Source organism: Curcuma longa, chromosome 15 (assembly GCF_044706935.1).
Source record: "Curcuma longa cultivar G26 ecotype Majalengka, Jawa Barat chromosome 15, ITB_CL_G26_1.1, whole genome shotgun sequence".
NCBI lineage: Eukaryota > Viridiplantae > Streptophyta > Magnoliopsida > Zingiberales > Zingiberaceae > Curcuma > Curcuma longa.
The window spans coordinates 1,873,867-1,895,790 of NC_133875.1; the positions used below are offsets into that span (position 1 = coordinate 1,873,867).

At 31.5% G+C, this 21,924-nt stretch overlaps 1 protein-coding gene across 1 annotated transcript; it reads right to left on the bottom strand.

Moving 5' to 3' along the window:
- Positions 1–19,552: 19,552 nt before the first annotated feature.
- On the bottom strand, positions 19,553–20,426 carry LOC141846799 (GATA transcription factor 15-like). Its single transcript, XM_074734860.1, has 3 exons — positions 20,268–20,426; positions 20,035–20,142; positions 19,553–19,950 (listed from the first exon to the last, which is right to left on the bottom strand). The coding sequence occupies exons 1-3, from the start codon at positions 20,301–20,303 to the stop codon at positions 19,717–19,719; spliced, it is 378 nt and encodes a 125-aa protein (XP_074590961.1). The 5' UTR covers positions 20,304–20,426; the 3' UTR covers positions 19,553–19,716.
- Between the last annotated feature and the right edge of the window lie 1,498 nt (positions 20,427–21,924).

The following is a 21,924-nucleotide window of genomic DNA, read 5'->3' on the forward strand; positions in this document are numbered from 1 at the left end:
GCAGAGAAAACGGCGGCGGAGGTAGAAGGGCTATTTATCGCTATCTCTCTCTCTCTCTCTCTCAATCTCGGGCTGAAACCCTAAGGTTGTTTATTTGGGCCTGGGCTGAGTATTGAACACTCTTCGGCCCGCTAGTCATTTCAAGGACAAGTAAAAAAAGTTATAAATAAATGAAACAAATAAATAATATTTTTTATAAAAACAATGAAACTTAGAGGCGCCGTTTGGAATTGTCATTGTAAAAAAAAAAATAATTAAGACATGTGAAAAAGAATAATATATTTAAGATATGTAAAGTAAATATTCAAGATATATAAAAGAAATAATAATTTAAAAAATTCTTCCCGAAACCATTTAACAGTAGAATTGTCAATTTAAATTAGGTTCGCGATTGGTTCATCCTATTAAATAATTCAAGCGGATTTGATTGAAATTTTTTCAATCCATTTTAAGACGAATTTGGGACGACTCACCTAGGCTCGTGACTCGTGTGAATCAACCCATGATGGACTTGGATTAACGCTCTGTTTGGATGAGGTAAGAAAAAATTTATTAACGGAAGGGGAAGAGAAGAGAAGGAAAGGAAAGGAAGGGGAAAAGAAATATTTATATTCTTCGTGTTTGGGAGGAAGGAAAGTATCTTGTTCGGAAAAAAAGGAAAGAGAATAAAGGTTAAATCACTACAAAAAAATAACCAATCTGCGACGAAATCTGGGACGAATTTTAACAAAAAATTCGTCCCAAAAAATTTGGCGACGAATTTTACAACGAAATAAAATTAGTCGCAATCAAGTCGTCGCCAAAAATCTGCGACGAAATCCTCACAATTGTCGCCATTTTTTGCGACGAACTCAAAATTTCGTCGCCAAATTCGTCGCCAATTTGGCGACGAATTTGGGTTTCGTCGCCAATTGGGGACGAAAATGTTTTCGTCGCCAATTGGCGACGAAACTGTTTTCGTCGCCAATTGGCGACGAATTTTAGAGTTCGTCGCCAATTGGCGACGAATTTTAGAGTTCGTCGCCAATTGGCGACGAATTTTAGAGTTCGTCGCCAATTGGCGACGAATTTGGCAACGAATCTTGAATTCGTTGCAAATTACGATAAATAGTAAACTTACGATATATTTGTGACGAACTGGTATTCGTTGCTAATTTCGTCGCCAATTGGCGACGAATCCTATATTCGTCGCAGATTTCGTTGCAAAAATAAAAAAAATTTTCAATGCAATATTCGTTTTGGTAATTATCCTGTATATACAAACAATATCGATCCAATCGGATCGATTCATAAATACATGTAACCTGTAACAAATAAGCAAATCAAATCTAATACAAATAAAACAATAACATCCATTCATTTCATCCAAATATCCATAACATACATGAATCCATAACAAACAAATCATCCATATCCATAACATCCAAATATCCATAACATCTACAATCCATAAAAATCATAATACAATCCAACAAATAAGTACATTAGATATGTATGTACATGTCTATAAGTCTAACCAAGTCACAGCATCATAATACAGGAAGGCAAGAGACAAAGTACTGGTGCAAACAAATCAGAAGATATATGAAGACAAGATAGAAGAGATCATCGTAGTCCGCCAGAAACTCTGCTTGATTCTCCATCACTATCTTGTCTTCGACTGCATAGAAAAATAAGATAAAGAGAAAGTATCATTCTTCAAATTAAAACTAATACTAAAATCTATAAATTAAATATGTAAAGACTAACCTTTTTTTTTTGATTTGTTTATAAAAACCTGTGTAACAAAAAAACAAACAGTAATAGGAACTCCTCTGGTGTCGAAGGATGAAGGTAAAGGCACAAAAGTTTCAATTAAAGCTCTTGTCTGAGAATGGTCAAGCAACTCAAACCAGAAGTGTTGAGGTGTATAGTAGTTATCCTTGATAATCTCCTTGAATTGGTTCTCTGTGAGGGTGCCAATATATTCTGATGCATCCGTAAAATCAAATCTGACTCCAATTTCTTTAAGTTCTTCTGTGTATTTCGTTATCTTTTCACCCTCCTGTTGGACCGTTAAATCGAGAAACGCATCAAGGTTTCAAGTTTCCAATAGGACTGAGTTTATGCAGGGAAGGGACAACAGAAGAAAAATCACTAGGGGATAAGCTTCTCCAGGCACTAGTCACCGTTTCCAACTATTTCCGTGGGCAGAAATGGCAGGATAGAAGGGAGTGGATGAGAGAAAACATTCTTCTTCCCAAAACAACAGAAATGTTAGTATTCACACATTTCATTCTCAGTAAGGACCTAAAATTTCTTTTAGAGAAAAACCATATATATTTTGTATTTTAAGGATTAATTTTAGAGAGTTTAAAACTTTCCTCCTATTTCTACCGTACAAGGAATCACAAACTAAGGAAATCTTTCCATATCCATTTTCCTAACTTCTCTCCCTAGTTTTCTCTATTCCCGATAGAAGCCTGACCCTTAAGCTTGGATATTCTTAAAGTTTTTTGCATTTGTAAAACATCATAGCTGGCAACACATCAAAAGAGAAAAGAATATAATCTCTGTGGATGGGTACAGAACATTATAATTCTACAAGAAGAATCAACCAGAGGATGACAAAAAGAGAGAAAGAGAGATGGACCAAAGAGAGAATGAAACCCATAATCAGCAAACATTCTAAAGGGAAATCAGTTGAAAGTCATATTCAAAGGAATCCTGGAATAAAAAAATTGAATGTAAGGAACATAGTTCCAAAACAAGAAAAGGATTGATAAACTATTCTCCTTCCTTGGACTTATCAGTACGGATAATTCCCTTAATTAATTTTCTCAAATTACTTGCTGTCAACATATACCCTCCTTCCATGAAAGCTGAGTCAGTCAACACTGTTGTGACACGCCAAAAGCCGATACGTAAAAGCTTTGGCAAGATAGACTCTTATGTCAACAATCCTAGGACATAGATGCCAAACTTCTTAACATTTTTCTTAAGTATTCAGATAAACAGAACATGAATGTACTTTAATTTACTAACACTACAGGTAGTTCTAACCTGGAAAAATACGGAAATGCAGCGACATCAAATCTTCTTCTGTCTTTTAATTAATAATATAAGACATCAAAATTTCATAAACGGATTAATGGACTTCCCAGCCCCAGAAACAACTGGAAATTCCGGCATGAAAATGAAATACTAACGATCCATATAAATCCCTAACAAATTAGGGCTTCCCTTTATTCAATTATCCAGATTCATACGATACTAAATATTCAACACACGAAAATCATAAACTAGCAACCAAAAGGAAATAAGGAGGGCAAAGATCTCATCCGCGGCGAGCGAATTAAATTCTTTCGGTTACCAGTAAACAAAATAAATCAACACAGATTAGGAAAAACAATCGATAAACTACAGAATCAATTCAAAAGGGCAAAAAAACGTAGGAAAACAAATTACCGAGTGGGTTTGATTAACGAACGACAAAATATAGGTCGGGTGACGAATCGACGATCTCTTTTGTGCGCGCGACGAAGCGGCGATCGGATCAGCGCGCGTCGAGAAGAGGAATTGATTGGAGAGGAGAGGAATCGATTAAATTGGGGAGAGAAAGAGAGGAATCGTTTCTGCCACGCCTTCCGCAAGTTCCGTCTGCGCTGTTTCTTCCCCCTTCGTCTTCGTCTATATACAGCGAACCCGTCGCTGGCCGAGGAAGGCAAATAGGTTAAGTCGAAAACACTGCCAGCGGTGGACCAGAACGGATTAATTTATTAAAAATCTATTATATTATTCGGTGAAAGGGATCGAAAATTTTCTAATCCAATTCAACCACTGCGGATTAAAGGTATCTACCAAAAAATAAAAAAATAAAAAATATTTAAAAATTTAAATTTAAATTTAAAATTTAAAATTTAAATTATAATTTAAGATTAATACGAAGTTAATCCAAGCAGATCACGAGTCTAGACAGGGCAATTTACGAAAATGGATTGATAAAATTTTAATTAAATTTATTTAAATTGCTTGGTGGGACGGATCAATCCGATCAATTTAAATTGATGGTTATAAAAAGAGATGCGCCTAACCGTACTGCATGTTCGACCGGTCGACCAGGTCCGGGCTAGGCTGGACTTGGGTTTAGTGCTTGGCTAACGAGTATGACTCGATAAGAGCCGAGCAGTGATCTGATTCAACCAGGACTTGGACTTGGACTTGACTTGCAACGGGCATAGCTGTAAAGCATCTTCATCGTTTTAAATGGATTTGTGTCTCTTATCGAGGTGTAATTAATCCGAATACTTTTCGGCATTTGCTCAAAAGACGTATCTCGATTTTAAAATGTTTCAAAGGACGTGGCATGCTCTTATAATATTTCAAAGGGCATATTTTTTTTAAAAATACTTTTTTTTCTTATATATATAATTCAAAAGTTGGCAAAACAAAACAGATTATTTTACTGTTTTTGGACTTTGAAAAGAAAGGAACGGAATATATATATATATATATAATTGCTATGCTGCACGACGAAGAATCTCTGACCCATGCGCAACACGCGTGACCCATTGCCGCTGCTGCTACCCTCGCCGCGTCGTCCGACCACCGCCTCGCCCACGATCGATGCGCCACTCGCTGGCGCTTCGACCGACGTCGGATTCTGATCGGATAGTGATCGAAATCCAGCGAATTTGGTCGGAAACAATCGTCCCCCACTGCGCGGCCACTATCGACGATGATCGGGTCAGATTCTAATCGAAGCACTGCCATTGCCGACCCTGTTTCCGATCGAATTCCGTCGGATTCTAGCCACTATCCGATCGAAATCCGACGTCGATCGAAGTGTTGCCGAGTGGCGCGTCGATCACGGCCGAGACGGCGGCCGGCGGTGATCGAACAGCGCGGCAAGGGCGGCGGCAGCGACGGTGGATCGCGGGTATCACAAATTCTTTGTCACGTAGTGTAGCAATTCTATATATATATATATATATATATATATATATATATATATATATATATATATATAATTTAAACTTTATAAATAATTGATTACAAATTTTATCTTTATTAAATATTAATAATGAGTAAAAACTTAGCAAAGTTATACCGAGTGCTAATACATGTAGACCACAAATATATTTTTAATAATACTTTATATACTCAATTTTTTATTGTTAGTGTAATTGATCCATGGTCAAGGTTTGATTAAGTTAATCAAATTCAAGTTGACTTGAGTTGGAATTTCAATATTTAATCAATATGGTAGTGTTATGATCTATGCGAGCAAGAGAGGGTGAATAGTTCCAATCGCTTCTTGTCTTAATTACAAGTTCGTCGTTTGAATGCTCAAGTAGCGGAAATTTGAATTAAACTTGCGACGCCACATGTACAACTCGCTCTAAGATTTATTTGATATTCGTCTCTTTGAGGTGACTAATCGAAAGTCTACTTCTAGTAATCTCTCTCTACTATAACTTCTCCTTTTCGAATACCTTCTGATGGCGAAGAAATCTTTTACAACAAATTCACTATAATACAATAATGAAAATGAATACAACTTACAAATGAAAGAAAAATAACTTTACAATATGAGATCGATCTTCTCTTTGATCGTTATTGGTAGCTTCGGAGTGCCTCTTATTTGTTTAGAGATGTAGTAGCACTTCATTCTCAAACTCCTAAGAATTGATGGTGAAAAACTTTTCGAAACGCTTTTAAAGCCTTTAAGTCGGGATTGATTTTTATCTATCAATTGAATGATCATCTCTATCAGTCGATTGATTTAGTCAGCGATCAAATGATAATTTTGAACCTTCTGAGATCGTATTTGATTTTGTCATTTTTTTGTCAATCAAATCAATTTATGAATCAGTCAATTGATTAGGCTCATCGAATGATTAGTTGAATCGATTATCTTTTGATCACTTATGAACCAGCATCAGTTAACTGATGACCATGATCATGCCTAATAGGAAACAGTTTAAGTGATTGTTAGTGATTTGGAGTAGTAATCGTTGGACTGTGAACTAAATAACCTTCCAAGTCATTGGTTTTAATTTTTCGCTACATATCTCTATCTCAATTTTTGTAAAAAAAAAAAGAAGAAAGTTTTCAAATGAGTGATATTCACCACCTATTGTTGATCTGGTCCTACATAATATTTTAGAAATTAAGTGCATTCTTGGATGAAAATAAAAATATAGGGAATCTTTTGAGAAATCTAAAAAAACATTGAGTGCTCCTTTGATATATAGAAGGCCAAATTTATTTTATTAAAACCATCATAACATTCTTATAAATATCGCACTTCCATGAATTTCATGGACTAATTAAGGGAGCGAGGGTGGGTGACATTCGGGGTTACAAATTGGGCAGGCTGCTAAACACTTCTCCATTGTCCTATGACAATTATCCTCTTGCTTGCCTGCTAAACAACAATAACAAGGGCTGAAATCAACACATTTTGCCTTCTGGCAAAAAGTCAATATTAAGTTGGTTTGGTTCTTGTTCATCGTATCCAATTGATTTTCAGCAAACATTTGAGGCACACGACCTGTATATCACATGAGAAAAGAATATAGTTAACAGTAAGTGAATTAAACGTTCATGAGTAGTCAATATGGTGTTCGGCTTGATAAGAACGTATTTTCATTCATTCAATATATAGACTTTCAAAATGAATAAACAAACAATATTATCAAGCTTAATAACTAATCAAACAAGATTCAATAACATCTAAATGAACCAAGCTCAAATTAAATTTTAATAATGCTCAAGCCCATAAAAAAGAAACTAAGTTAAACGAATAATTATTTCAACGACTTAGTTCATTTTAGATTCGAATTGTCTTGGTTCGATTATCTTATTAATCAGAATACAATAAAATTTAACTCGATTGAGCTCATTATAATCGCCTAGAAAAGATAACAAGAATTCTAGTAACAAAGTTTTATCATGCTAATATTTACCTTGATTATACGAGCATGAGCCGATGAAAATGACTAATACTATGAGTAAGCTTGTGGCCTTCATCATCGCTACAAAAATATTTTATGAATGTTAAAAGCCAACTTCATAGTAATTTATAGAGTTTCAAGTTGAAAAAATAGATAAATAAATTAAAATAGAAATGTTGCAACTAATAAAAAGTTGACAAAATAAAAAAATAATAAATTTTACTTTTTTTAGACTTTGAAAGGAAAGGAATGGAAAAAAATAATATATTCAATTATTTATTTACTTAATTTAAAATTTATAAATGATTGATTACAAAATTTATCTTTATTAAATATTAATAGTGAATAAAAACTTGACAAAGTTATACCAAGTGTTAATACATTTAGACCTCAAATATATTATAAATATTATTTTTAAATTAAAAAATAAATTTAGCTAAATAATTATTGCCTCACTTTTTAAGAAAGTTATTCATTTATAGGAAACAATTTAATTTAATTAAGGAATAATTATTTTTATTTTTATGAAATTAAATAGTATATAAAATCGAACCATATTATAAAAATAATAATAATAAGCAATAAGTAATGAAGAATTTTTCTTTTCATTATTTAAATAAAAAACTCAAGATAAAAAATCATTAGTTTAGACATCTCAACGAGTTTGTAAGCTTTATAATTAGGATGGTAAATTAGTCGAATCAAACTTTATAATATTCAAATTTATTTTATAAGATAATTAAGTTAAGTCAAATCGAATAATTATATAAATTGTTAAAATCAATGTTCAAATTTTATTTTATTTTTCATGAATTTGAACTTCATTCAAACTTAGTTTGAGCATATTCGTTTAAGATGTTATGGAACTTTCAATTGAAATTTATTTGATTGTTTAAAATTTTTATATTTTAAATTTATTTGATTAATTATTGAGCTTGATAATACAAATTTATTTGTTCATTTTAAAATTTTTTTGTTTATTCAGTATGTTGCTATAAATTTTATTAATGAATATGGTTCAATGAATAGTATCCACGAATAATTCACAATATCTATTCATGAATATTAACGAATTAAATATATATATTCAACTTTGTTTATTTAATTGATCTTGTGTGTATTGAATATAAATAAATTTTTACCACGAACGTATGGTTCATTTACACATATCCCTATGGATAACAAGTCATTCGCCACAACTTTCTTCCCATGTGTGTACTCATCAAAAACTTTTGTCGAAAATGAACAATAAACATGAGAATATCTTATGCAGGACTGACGCAAAGGAATTGAGTTTCAATGGGTCATAATTTTTAACTCGAGTATTAGAATGATGCGTAATCGGTTGCTAATCGAAGCTTTTTTAGATACCACTATTCGATTTAGGTTGGAACCCATACTAGCCCAATTTAAGGTGCATCAGATATCGTTTAGTGCATTTTCAGATGACTTTTGATAATTTTTTATTTTTAGGATTCTAGGGTATTTTTGCCTTTTGTAAGTTAGACTTTTGTTTTGGGTCTATTTAAATGCATGTTTAGTTATTTTTGGATGATGTTTTATTATTGAATAAAATTTTCTTTTTCAACAAAAACATAAAGATAACGACACAGTGGCTTCTCTTCTTTTTCGGCTTCTCGCGCTTGTTTTTCTACAATTTACCTCTAATCTTCCACTTTCAGAATAATCGATATTCTATCCAACGTTAATTATCATAACCAAATTCATTATACGAGAAAAATACTAATTAAATCTATTAAAAGCAACTTCATTTATTTTGCGAAAAACATCAAACATTAATCATTGAACTAATCAAGGAAGTAAAAGGTGGTTTCGCTCACCCCAAACAGTGCAATATCACCAGCCCTACAACATATCAAATACTCAGCAGATCCACATGAGGGAAGGCATACCACGGCTATCAAATCATTGAGCTAATCAAGGAAACAAGGGTGGATGACACTTAGGGTCACAAATTGGGCACACTGCCGTACACTCTTCTCTTGTTCGAGTACAATTCTTTCGCCCCGGGTCAAGGGCTAGGCAACAATAGCAAGGGCTAAAGTCCACACAATGTGATAACTCTAAACAAAAAGCCAACACTAACTTGCTCTGATTTTTGTTCATCATATCCAATTGATTTTCAAGCCCTGGATCATATATGAAAAGATGATGATGAGAATGTACGTATTTCTCTAGTAATGAAGATTTATCATATCGATAGTTATTTACCTTGATTATAAGGGCATGAACCGATGAGAGTAATGACTAATATTATGATCAAGCTAATCGCCTTCATCCTTGCTACGAATATGTTTTAGGAGTGTTGAAAGCTAACTACATAGTGTCTTATAGTGTTTTAGCTTCTAAAAGTAGATAAATAAATATAAATAGAAATGTTGTAACAAGTAGAAACAAATAAGTGAGTTTCTATTCCTTTTGTGCTCTAAAAGGAAAGGAAATTAATTTGATAATTTATTTACTTAATTTAGCTATTACAATTAGGATTGTTGAGAATGCTTGTCTTATTATTATTATTTTTATTTACATGGAATACTTATTTGTTGGAATAATTCTATTATAAGCCAACCTTAATTGATTGAAGGCTAGATAATGATTCTTCAATATATCTAATTAAATATGGTTTTATTATAATCAAATTTAAATACTTTTATTGAAATGAAAAATTAACATGAGAATATTATAACCAAATTTATTGTGTGAAAAATACTAGTCACTTAGAAGAGAAACATAGAATAAATCTATTAAAAGTAGTCATCATTTATTTTATTAAAAACATCTAAACATTCTTATGAATGCCACATGTAGTCCTGCATTGGAAGGAAATAATGGATGAAATTAGCTCCAATATGAATAAGAGTTTAATTTCATCTTGAGAATTTTAGGACAACATGACTAATTTATTTTGAATTAGAGTTGTAAATGTTAGGACACGTGCGAATCAGAGGGGTGAATAACTTCAATCACATTGATAGATTGCACAATGAAAAACTTTAAACAAACTTAACGTCATAAGCACAATATCAAGATTTTACTTGGTTCACCGTCTCTCAAGGTGATTACTCCAAGGTCTTCTGCACTATGTCTTCTCCTTCCAGAGACAAAAAAATCTTTTATAAATTGTTATTACAAGAATACAATAAGGGGGCGTTTGGTTGGTGGTTATCATTGATAATCTTGGTTATCTGTCCAAAGTTATCAACTATAACCTTGTTTGGTTCAAGTTATGATCGATTCTCAAGTAATACAATATCACCGCCACATCAGCAAACGGGTTATAACCCGGGAATGTGATTAGGGTTTTAGGGTTTTATTAATTTTTAATCGATTTATTTTTGGGCTTTTACATGAAAATATATTATAAAATGAATCGATTCATTCATATTTGTCCTACATTGCATGATTTAAGGCTTGATATAATTTTTGTGATTTAATGGTGAATTTTGACATTAATTTGATTTTTATTGATTTTAGGGCTAAATCGGACCCAACTCGAGCTCAACCGCGGTCAAATCGAGTCAAAATCGCCAAATCGATCAAGCCAACATGGAGGACATGACTCAGATCGAGCCTGATAAAAATTTCGGAATTTTTCAAGAACCCTAGACTGCCCTAGAGCTCAGATCAAATTTCGGCCGTTGGATTCAAGATTGGACGGCTCAGATCATCTAATTAATCAAAGGTATAAAAGCCAAAACTTACCCGATGAACAGTGGCTGCGCCACTGTTCATCGTCTTCCGAAACCCGCGAGAAGCCAGCCCCTGCTCGACGACGTAGCTCCACGGGCAGCGACTTCCTCCCAAACTTATCCCATTCGACTCCTTGATCTCTGAAGAAGCCAAAGCCGGCCGATTGGGTATTTTCCGGCGACCGGACGGTGCGCTACGGAGGGGGTTCTTCCGGCGCCGAACCCGCTGTTTTCTCTGATTCCGGTGAGCTGTTGCTTCATCCGAAGCTGCAATTCGACTGAGGGGTTCTCTGAGGATTGAAGAACACGTATGAATCATCACTAAAGCCATCGGAGCAAGAAGGAGCTACGGATTCCGGTTTTCGCCATTTCAAATGCGCCAGCACCGTCCACTGTTGACGCCGGGTGAGGGTTTCCTCGGTTGTTCACGGTTCGGGGAGCTAGCAGACAACACCAAAGACCATCTTCAAGCTTCCACGAGGTCCAAGAGCTTGTTGACACCGAGCTGAGGAGAATCGAAGGAAGAAGGGAAGGAGGAGTTTACTGTTCTTCGTTTCTGAAATTTTCGTTTCTGATTTGCTTCTGAAAGTTCAATTTCTGAGTTGTTCTTCATTTAAACCTTTAGCAAACGAGTGAATGTGGTGTGGTAGTTAATTCTTGGTTGTTGTTTAGCAGAGATTCTTTGATTTAAGCTTGCAATTTGATTTCTGACCTATGAAACTCTAAGACTCAACTGTAGCGTGCCAACCTGCAGGAGACAGTATCAGATTTGTAGTTGCATGAAATGTTAAGGTTAGCTAGTGATCCTATTAGCCTTTACTTGTAGTTTGCATGGAATGTTAAGTTTGAATTTCCCATTAGGATTTCATGATCTTAGCATTAAATTTGATTTTCATAGATAGTGGTAGGGGTTTAGATTTTCACAAGCTTAGGAATTTGAATTGCAAGTTTCATGATTAGGTTCATTCCATTAGATTCTAACTAGTATAGATTTTGCTCGTTGAATTAGGATTGAGTGCATGATTAGATTGTTTTGATACTTTGTTTTAATAGTTTCATCTTTAGATTAGTAAACTTGCACTCCGTTTCATTTACTGATTTTTAAGTTTGCATTTCATTTCAAAAATACCAAACCCCCATTTTTATAGAAAACCCCAAAAATACGACACGATAAGCTCAATTCATTCAATTTTCTACTAGTCCTTGGAAAAACACGACTCGAGGCCCCTATACTTCATTTGTTTGAATTAATCATGGGTTTTCGATAAAATCTAGAAATTCTAATTTGCAACCCTACTCGTGACATCTAATCTAGGGCTTGTCAACAGCCTAAGATTTTCTACGATTCACAAAATTCTTTTCATTATTATCCTTTCATTTTAAAACTCAATTAATTGAAATCTATTATAAAATCTAATTGAAACCAAGTTAATTAATTTAATAAATTTTAATTTAAAATTTTATAAAATTAAAAAAGATAATTTATTTTAAATTTAAAAAAAATAAAATTAACTAATTATATTTATTAATTGAATAAATTATTTTATTAAAATAATTATTTTAATGAATTATATTATTAAAAAATATATAAATTTATGTTAAATTTTTAAAAATAAAATTAATAAATGATGTTTATTAATTTAATAAATTATTTTATTAAATAATTATTTTATTAAAATAAAATTAATGAATTATATTCATTTTTATTTTGATGAATTATTTTATTAAAGTAATTTTTTAAATATAAATAAATTTATTTTAAATTTTAAAAAATAAAAATTAATGAATTATATTTATTGTTTAATAAACTATTTTATTAAAATAATTATTTTAATGCATTATTTTTTTAAAAAAATATAAATTTATGTTAAATTTTAAAAAATAAAATTAATAAATGATGTTTATTAATTTAATAAACTATTTTATTAAAATAAAATTAATGAATTATATTTATTAATTTAATAAATTATTTTATTAAAATAATTATTTTAATGAATTATTTTTTAAAATATATATAAATTTATTTTAAATTTTAAAAAATATTAATGAAATATATTTATTAATTTAATGAATTATTTTATTAAAATAATTATTTTAATAAAATATTTTATTAAAAATATATAAATTTATTTTAAATTTTAAAAAATTATGAATATATTACATTTATTTTTTATATATTATCAACTTATTATCATTATTAATATTATTAATTTAATTAAATTTATTTGAATCAAGGGTAAAATAGTAAATATTAAACTGGTTATGTTTTATTCTTTCAAATTAATAAGTTGAACCAAACAATATTAGGCTATATTTTATACCTAATAACCTTGGTTATGTGATTACCTGATAATCACATAACCAAAATTATATAAGATAACTTGAACCAAACTCATGGACTGGTTTGGCTCGCCTATTCCGCTTTGGGTTGAGTTGGGTTAGGAATTTCTCTTCACCAAAAAGTGGAATCCACTACCCTAGTGACCTCACACGATCGGCCCCACGACCATCTGTGAGGGAGTAAATCAGGAAGCTACAGTGGCTATAACGGGAAAGGACATTGCCTCGGTTTCGTCGAGATTCAACTCTTGTCCACTTCAACAAGTCTACCTTGTCGTAACTAATTCAACTATGTCTCGGGGCGGAGTTAGAAATTTCTCAATCCGTCAAGATGGTGGGTCAACCAATCCCACTCTATTATATGATGGATTTTGATGGATTTTTGATGAGTTAATTCATTCCGTCATGAGTTGATCCATTTAACGACAACACTGAAGAGGCAAGTTTGCTTCAAATTGCTTCAAAATTGGACTCAAATGACATATTTCTATCATAGCACTATGAAATTACATCATGATGCCATTTCTCATGTCGTGACCAACTTGATATATTAGACATTATGCTTTTGGGTTTGGATGAACTTGTAGACAACAAAACAACAAAGAGAACTTGAGGAGAACAAAGATAAACAGACGACAGAAATAGAAGACAAGTTAAGAAACTAAAATCGATGGGCTATTGAAAACAATAAGTGAGAGAAGAGAGGAGTAATGGAGTTAGACTAAGCCCAGGCCGCTTCTGATTCAAATCCGGCCCTGACTCTTAATCAGGTCTGAACTGGAACCAACCTGACCCTTATTCAAGAGCCCAATTAATCGTCAAACTGACCGCTAATTCATAACTGTTGATTCGATGATTTTTTTTAGAGAGTTGCTTTTCCCACCCCTTTAACACCGCACCCCTCCCCTCCCACTTCCTCTCTCTCCCATTTTAATGACATTTCTATCCTCTTCTTTTTATTTATTTATTTATTTTTATTTTTTAAATTTTTATTTAGTTTTATTTTTTAATTAATTTTATTTAAAAATAGCTCTCATATATTTTTAATTTTATTTAGTTTTATTTTTAAATTAATTTAATTTATTATTTTTTTCATCAATACAATATTTTTTCAATTTTATTTAATTTTTATTTAGTTTTATTTTTTAATCAATTTTATTTATTATTTTTTATCAATACTTTATTTTTAGAATTTTATATAAATTTTATTTAGTTTTATTTTTAATCAATTTTGTTTATTATATTTTTTTCAATTTTATATAAATTTTATTTTTTAATTAATTTTATTTATTATTTTTTTCATAATACTTGTATTTTTTTCAATTTATTATTTTTTAAATTTTGTTTTTTTATTGATTTTATTTTTTTGTTAATCAGTTTTTTTTTTCAATTTTTTTATCAGTTTTATTTTTTTGAATAATTTTTTTATATGTTTATAATCTTTTGTTTATTTTTAGTTATAAATTTTAGGAGTTATTATTTATAAAAAATTTAAAAATAAAAATAAATAAAAATTAAATAAAATAAAAATATAAATAAAATATATATATAAGTATTAATGAAAAAATAATAAACAAAATTAATTAAAAAATAAAACTAAATAAATTAAAAATAAAATTAAAATTAATTAAAATATATAAAATATATATATATATAAGTAAAATAAAATAAAAAATAAAGAAAAAAGGGTAAAAATGTCATTTGAATGGGAGAGAGAGGAGGGAAGAGGGGGTGCTGTGTAGGGGTGGAAAAAGCAATTTACTTTTTTTTTTATTTTGAATGTTGGAACCGTAGGTTAATTGGTGGTTTCAATCGTTGGGGGGTTATTTTGTTTTTAATGGTTCAGATAATTTGACATTGTTTATCAATGACTACGATTTAGTATTTCTGATTTTTCAAATTCTATAAATTGATAGCTCATTTTATTATTTTTCACATTATTATTTTTTACTTTCATCTCTAAATTCTGAAATCTTGATTGTTTTCGTCTTCAAATTTTCAATTTTATTTATGTGTTCAAGATATTAAAAAATTAAATTAAATTAATTAAAATTATCATTTTTTATTTATGGTTGCATCCTCTTTTGCAAAAAGGTAGATCCGCCACCTTAGCGGCCCCACACGGTCGGCCCCACGACTATAGTAAAATATGGTTGCATCCTTATACTATAGTAAAATATGGGTAGATTTTATAAAATTAATGAAATAAAACTTAAAAAATTTCCACGGGTTAGTAATGTTGAAATTAATATATTAATTATTATAAGATTTATTTTAATATAAAAAATTATTATATTTATTTTTTACATAAATATTAATAATATTAATATATATTCATTTTCACACTAATAGAAATAGTATTTGTAAAATTTTAAAAGTATTTAATGATATAACTGAATAATTTTTCTATGTTTATTATCCTACTTCTCATTTAGTTTGATCAATTTTTATAATATAGTTTTAGTTTTAAATGATAAAATAAAAAAATTATTATATTTTTGATATTTATTTAATTGCATTTGCTATACGTCCTAGACTTAAATTAGAGATTTTTCACAAAATATTAGTTTTGTATTATGATATTTTAATTCCATTTAAAAATTCTTCTGCTTGAGAAATATATGAAATAATGCGGTAGAATTTTATCCCGCGGCGCCATGGAGTGATGAAGTGGTGGTAAAAATCCCTCTCGCATTACGAAGCGATGATCAAAATTTTCTCCTTGCTTTCTTCTCATGACATAACTAATTTTGCAAAGAATAACATGCATTAAAGGGATAGTCAGGAGTTATCCGACAAGGTCCCTCCAATGTCTAAGTCATCATTGAGCCCCAAATAATATCATAGAAAGAAGAAATTATAAGAAATTGAGTAAAGCAGATAAGATCCCCTTGTAGAGAAAACCTGGACTCCCTTATATAGGGAAAGAAGCCCAAGAGATGCATCTCACACAGAGAAGCCCAAGGGATGAACATCACATAGAGAAGTCCAAGAGATGTACATCATGAAGAAAAGCACAAGGAACGCATCTCCTGGAGAGAAAACCAAGGAACATACCTTATGGAGATAAACTGAAGGGACACATCTCACCATCCAATAGATGCACCTCTTCCATCCGCATAAAGATCCACATGTACTCAACTCTAGCTTCTGAGTCCTTGGCTATTGAGCAACCCAATAGACAAGGCACTCGAACTGGAGTGCTCCCAAGTCCACAAGTTTAATTTTCTAGTGCTCAAGTAGTTGGGCAATTCGGGAGGTCAGACCGGTTCAACAGGTTGAATATTAATGATATCTATGTTGATCGAGTCTTGAACCTACCACATGACCTTGTGTTGTCTCTCTCACATCACAATCTTCCCTCCAAATCTAGTTCGAAGGAATAGTCTGACTGACTAGACAATTATTCCATCAACAACTCCAAGATTCTCAACATCAAGGTCCATGTAGCTGAAATGTTAGAAGCAGAGAAGAAGAGCAAGAAGGAGCAGTTGGCGAGCGAGGTGGAGCACCTCATGGTAGAGCTAGAAAGATGAGCTACAATACTTATTCAAAAACTGAATAAATGTGATCAAACTTAGTGTGTAAACAAGTACTTGAAGCATGCCAAGGGTTAAGACAAGAGACAATCTACCACCAAGTCCTAGTCGAAAACATAAATGGCAACTCCATCTCAAACAAAGACAATCCTATCCTAGACGGAGGAAATATTTGGAGGCGATCCCATCCAAACGTTGGAAGTATTTTGAAAGTGACTCTGTCTCAGACGAAAGAAATATTTGGAGACGATCCCATCCCAGATGGAGAAAATATTTAAAAGCTGAGATATAAAAACTTAAAAATTTCTCAAAAATGATTTAAGCAAATAATCACATGTCTAAAATTGATTAATCAAGGAAGGTAATCTTGAGACTCCTAAAACAACAAGTTAATAATGTGAAAATATTATAAAATCAGCTAAGAAATTATTCGGGAGAGTCGACAATATAATTTGTCTTCCAACTTTTGAAAGCGCAAATATTATTTATTGATTGGACGAGAGTTAAAAAAATATAAGGAATGTAATTTTCAGATGACGAAATAAAAAACTTTAATACTAAAGGAATGAATACTATGAAAAATGAAAAATAAAAGTAAATAATAATGTTACTTTATAAGGAAAAAGATAAATCAATTACGTGTACTTTGATTCCACCGAATACCATAAAGAATACATAAGCAACTTAAATAAGTATAAATTTTTTTATTTTAATAAATTTTTAGTTATTATTTTTATTTTAAAAAATAATAATAATCTTAATCCGTCACGAATTGTAAACAGAATCACAATTAACGATTTCAAACTATGAATTGTGTCTTAGATGGTCAAGAATAAGGGTTGACATTTCCAAAACTATTAAACCAATGATTTCAAACTGTTAACGGATCTAAATGGAGTGCTATGCACGTCGCAAAGGGTGCTATGCATTGTTTTAATCCAATTTAGAACGACACTAACTTTTAGCTTTAACATCGTAAGCTCGCAACATTCTGAAAATTAGAGATTTCACATATCTTTGCATCTTTTTATTAAATTTAGCTTTATTATTAAAAAATGACTTATTGCATTAGTAAATTCATATCCAAAATATAGTAAGGTAGGAAAAAGCAGAGTAAATAATATTTTTAAATTAAAAATTATATTAATTCGAGTAACTGTATCTAGCAATTTTTTAAATTTCTTTTTATTCTTTAAACGCCCCTTTTAATGAGAAAGAAATCAATTGACTTTATTTTTCAAAGAGACATTTCTTTTATTCATCTTTTAATAAGTAAGGAAATTGTATAACTTATTGCAATAATGTGGATCAAAGATAATAATAATAAAGATATTCATAGAATTTATAAATTAACATATCCTTCAATTTAAAAATTAAACTTATTTTTAAATAAATTAAATAAATAATAATCCATATAATATAACCAAATAGAATAAATATAATTACACGAATGCATCGTGTGATAAGAAAATTTCAATTAATGAGTATGATATAAAATTTTATTTTATTATTAAACATTTTGTAATAATTATTATTTAGTATAATTCACTCCTATTATTGGTAAATATAACTCTCTCTCTATATATATATATATATATATATATATATATATATATATATATATAAAAAAAGAGTAAATCTTTTCTTCAACAAAAAGTAAAATTTATTACCCCAACAACCTCACACGATCGATCTCACAACCATCTGTAAAAAAATAAATCGAAAAATTGCAATTGACTACTACGAAAAAAAGCATTATTTTGACTTCATCGAAATTCGACTCTTTACCCACTTCAACAAATCTATCCCATAATAACCAACTCAACCATGCCCTAAAGCTCAATTTCATAAATAGAAGCAAAGAGCAAGGTGTACATTTAACAATCATTAAAATTATAAGTAAACATAAGAGGAATTTTAGGTGTCTTGCACTACTAGAGAAAGAGCTAGTGTGGAGGAATAGTGCAAAACTCTAAAAAATAATAATAAAAGACTTCTAAATGCCCATAAATTGTATTTTGAATTTATCCAATAAAAAAATTCAAAAAAATCATATACCTCCAAAATCAATCAAGTGTCTAGATTAGAAAAAAAACTATTTTTTCAAAAGAAAAAGTGAATGTTCCATGAGGACCTCAAAATGATTCCCAGTTCATAAAATGACAAGTCTGGACTCTGGGCCAGACAAAGAACAAGACAAGTAGCTTGATCAGCCTATTTTTTTAAGCTCTTGGACAGACCCCTACAAAAGTTGAATAAGCTACATGATGCACCAACCAAGACAAGACTCTTTGAATAAACAAGAATCTATCACCACTAAAAAGCCATTTGCTCTTAAGCTTTAGTAACTATTATTTGCTCACTGAGAGACAATCAAACTACTACTATGGCACAAAAGTAATGGCAACTGACCTTTTGGAAGAAGAAAAACACATCCTGGCTCTTCAAATAGTGCCACCAATAATGATATGAAAGTATTTAATGGCCATTTTATATGTCGATGATTACCGAAGAAATTTGCAAACAAGATCAAGGAGTCGAATCAGTCGACCTGAGAAATGCAATTTTCACAATTGAACATGGAATTTCAATGTTTCAAACAGACTGGATTGGCATTTAACCAGTTGAACCAACCAATTCAATGTATGAATCATTTAAAGCCAATGCACAATTTACTTAACTTTTCTTTGGATCTTCATCCATGGAACCATGAATCAAAAATCAATAGCCATGTACTAGGGCACAAAAGTAATGGTAACTGATCTTTTGGAAGAAGAAAAACACATCCTTGCTCTTCAAATAGTGCCAACAATAATGATATGAAAGTATTTAATGGCCATTTTTATATGTTGATGATTACCAAAGAAATTTGCAAACAAGATCAAGGAGTTGAATCAGTCAACCTGAGAAATGCAATTTTCACAATTGAACTAGGAATTTGGCACTCAACGAGTTGAACCAACGAATTCAGTTGTATGAAACATTTAAAGCCAATGGCATTAACAACTTCAACCATGGAACCATGGATCAAAAATCAATTGCAGCATTTGGCCATTTACTCGTTTTGCAATGAGGAAATTGCTATCTTTCTGATTGAAATGGAGCTGGATCTTGCATGGATGAATCTACAAGATTGAAGAAAGTAGATAATAGGGATGAAAGATATTGAAGAAGCACTCAACTCGAGTCCTAAATCAAGCCATAGGAGAGAGCCATGAGGAGGACAGCAGCCTGCTCCTCTTCCCCAATCATGCTCCTCCGCCACCACCTCCTCCAATGCTTCTGGATAACAGATCGCTTCTTTCTCAACCCCAATCCCGGCATCTGGACCTCCGGGAACCATTCTTTCTTCTCCTTCTTCGCCTTCATTCCCGGTTCTGTTTTGTTCTTCCGGTACCGGATCCCACACGCGTTGCAGAGCGTCTAAAGGATGGAAAAAAAATCGATGAACGCCAAAGATCGTAGCTTTTATGCGCGAAAAGGACCAAATTGGGGAAAAGGTGTTACCTTGGGGCCGGCAGGGCCGGACCGCCAAAGGGGCGTCTCGGTGGTTCGGCATGCCCCGCAGCTCTTGACCTCGCAATCGCTGCTACTTGGATTTCTGCATTCCGGAGACTGCAGATCGAACAATTTAACAACGAATCAGCGATACGATTGCGATTACGATTCCGATTCCGATTCCGATCGAGATCGGTGTGAAGCAAGCAAAGAAGCAGCGGAATCTGGAAAGCTTTACTTACCGCTCTACGATCTGAATCCACAGTGCGCTGATCCATCACGCCGGAGCACGATCCTCCGCCTCAAGCAGCTGCAACAACAGCAGACGTCGATGATCTCCTCCTCACTCTTCACTGTATTTATTCAATCTTTTTTGAATAAATTATATTTGTGGGAGGGACGATCCAAAAGAGATGGCGGGATGGATGCGGGTTTTGATAAGGGTTGCGGCGCGAGCTAATAATTGAAAACTAAACCGGGGACACTCCGATCCGCTGTGTGTCCTGGAACAGCGATTAACTCGTCTAGCGTCATGGGTGGATTTTGTCACCGGAGGACAGTGGGACCGGAGTGGGACCCATGATGCGCCAGGCGTGAGAGATTGGAGTTCGCTGGCCGATGAATCACAGTTGATTGGTCAGAATGGCGGGAAGCGAGAGGAGGGATGACGGCGGAGTGTTGTTACGAGTAACCCTAGCGGAGGATCCGCCTTTTCGACCTAGAGAGAGGGTGAAATGTCTAAATTATCCTTCGGTTTATTGAGATCGTATGACGTTCGTTTGTGATCTAACGGTCAGAGCAGACCCGCAAGCATAAGTTTTGTTTTTTCCAAAATAAAAGTTCGAATTTAATTAACTATTAACTATTTCAGTTCTATTAATTGTCTGGCAATTGGGGCCTTTTTTTTTTGTCAAATCTAAGAATTTTTTTTGCCAAATTTAAATATCCCGTTCTAACCGTTTTTAAAATTGATTAATTTTAAAAGTGACCATCTCATAAAAATTTTTCATTTTAAAAACGATTAATTTTAAAAGTGACTAATTTAGTATGAAAATTTTTTATAAATCATAGTAAATTTAAAAAAATACACAGATACATCATAACAGACGACTAAATATCATGAGTCATTCGAATATCACAAACATATTACAATCAAATTTATTTTACATAGTTAAGTACTTTTTTAAAAAATATGATCAATTTATTTAAAACTTCAAACCCTACATTTAAGATTATATAAATATATATTTAAATGATTAATAAATATTCTAATTAAATGATATGAAATTATAAAAAAATAGGTATATTAAATGGAAAATAAAAAGATCAAAGAAGATTTATTTAACAATAATAAAATAAAATAAATTTTATTTAAATATAAATAATAATATAATAAAATCTAATAAATATATATTTAAATGATTAATAAATGTTCTAATTAAAAAATATAAAACTATAAAAAATATGTATATTAAATAAAAAATTTTAAATTTTTTTATTTTTTTATTATTAACATTAGAGTATTATAATGAGGATGCATTGCTAATAACATAAGAAGATCTATATAGTCTATCCTATTTAATAGGGATAAAACTTAATTATTACTATTGTTATGATCTAAGAGCCCTTTGTAGAAGATGAAACTACATCACTAATAGCAAGCTTCCAAATGGCTCTATGCCGAGTCATTCTACTAGGCATAAGATAATGCAAACAAATAAAGTAATGAAGGGTTAAAAAATATTTTAAATAATATATATAGTCTTCTCAAGTAAACACCATTGATTATTTATTTCCCACACTTGTGACAAAAAAGATGATAACACTCACCCAAGCACCCTTCAATATCAACCTAACAACAATTTGAAAGGAGTAAATCATAATGATTCTACGTCCGCC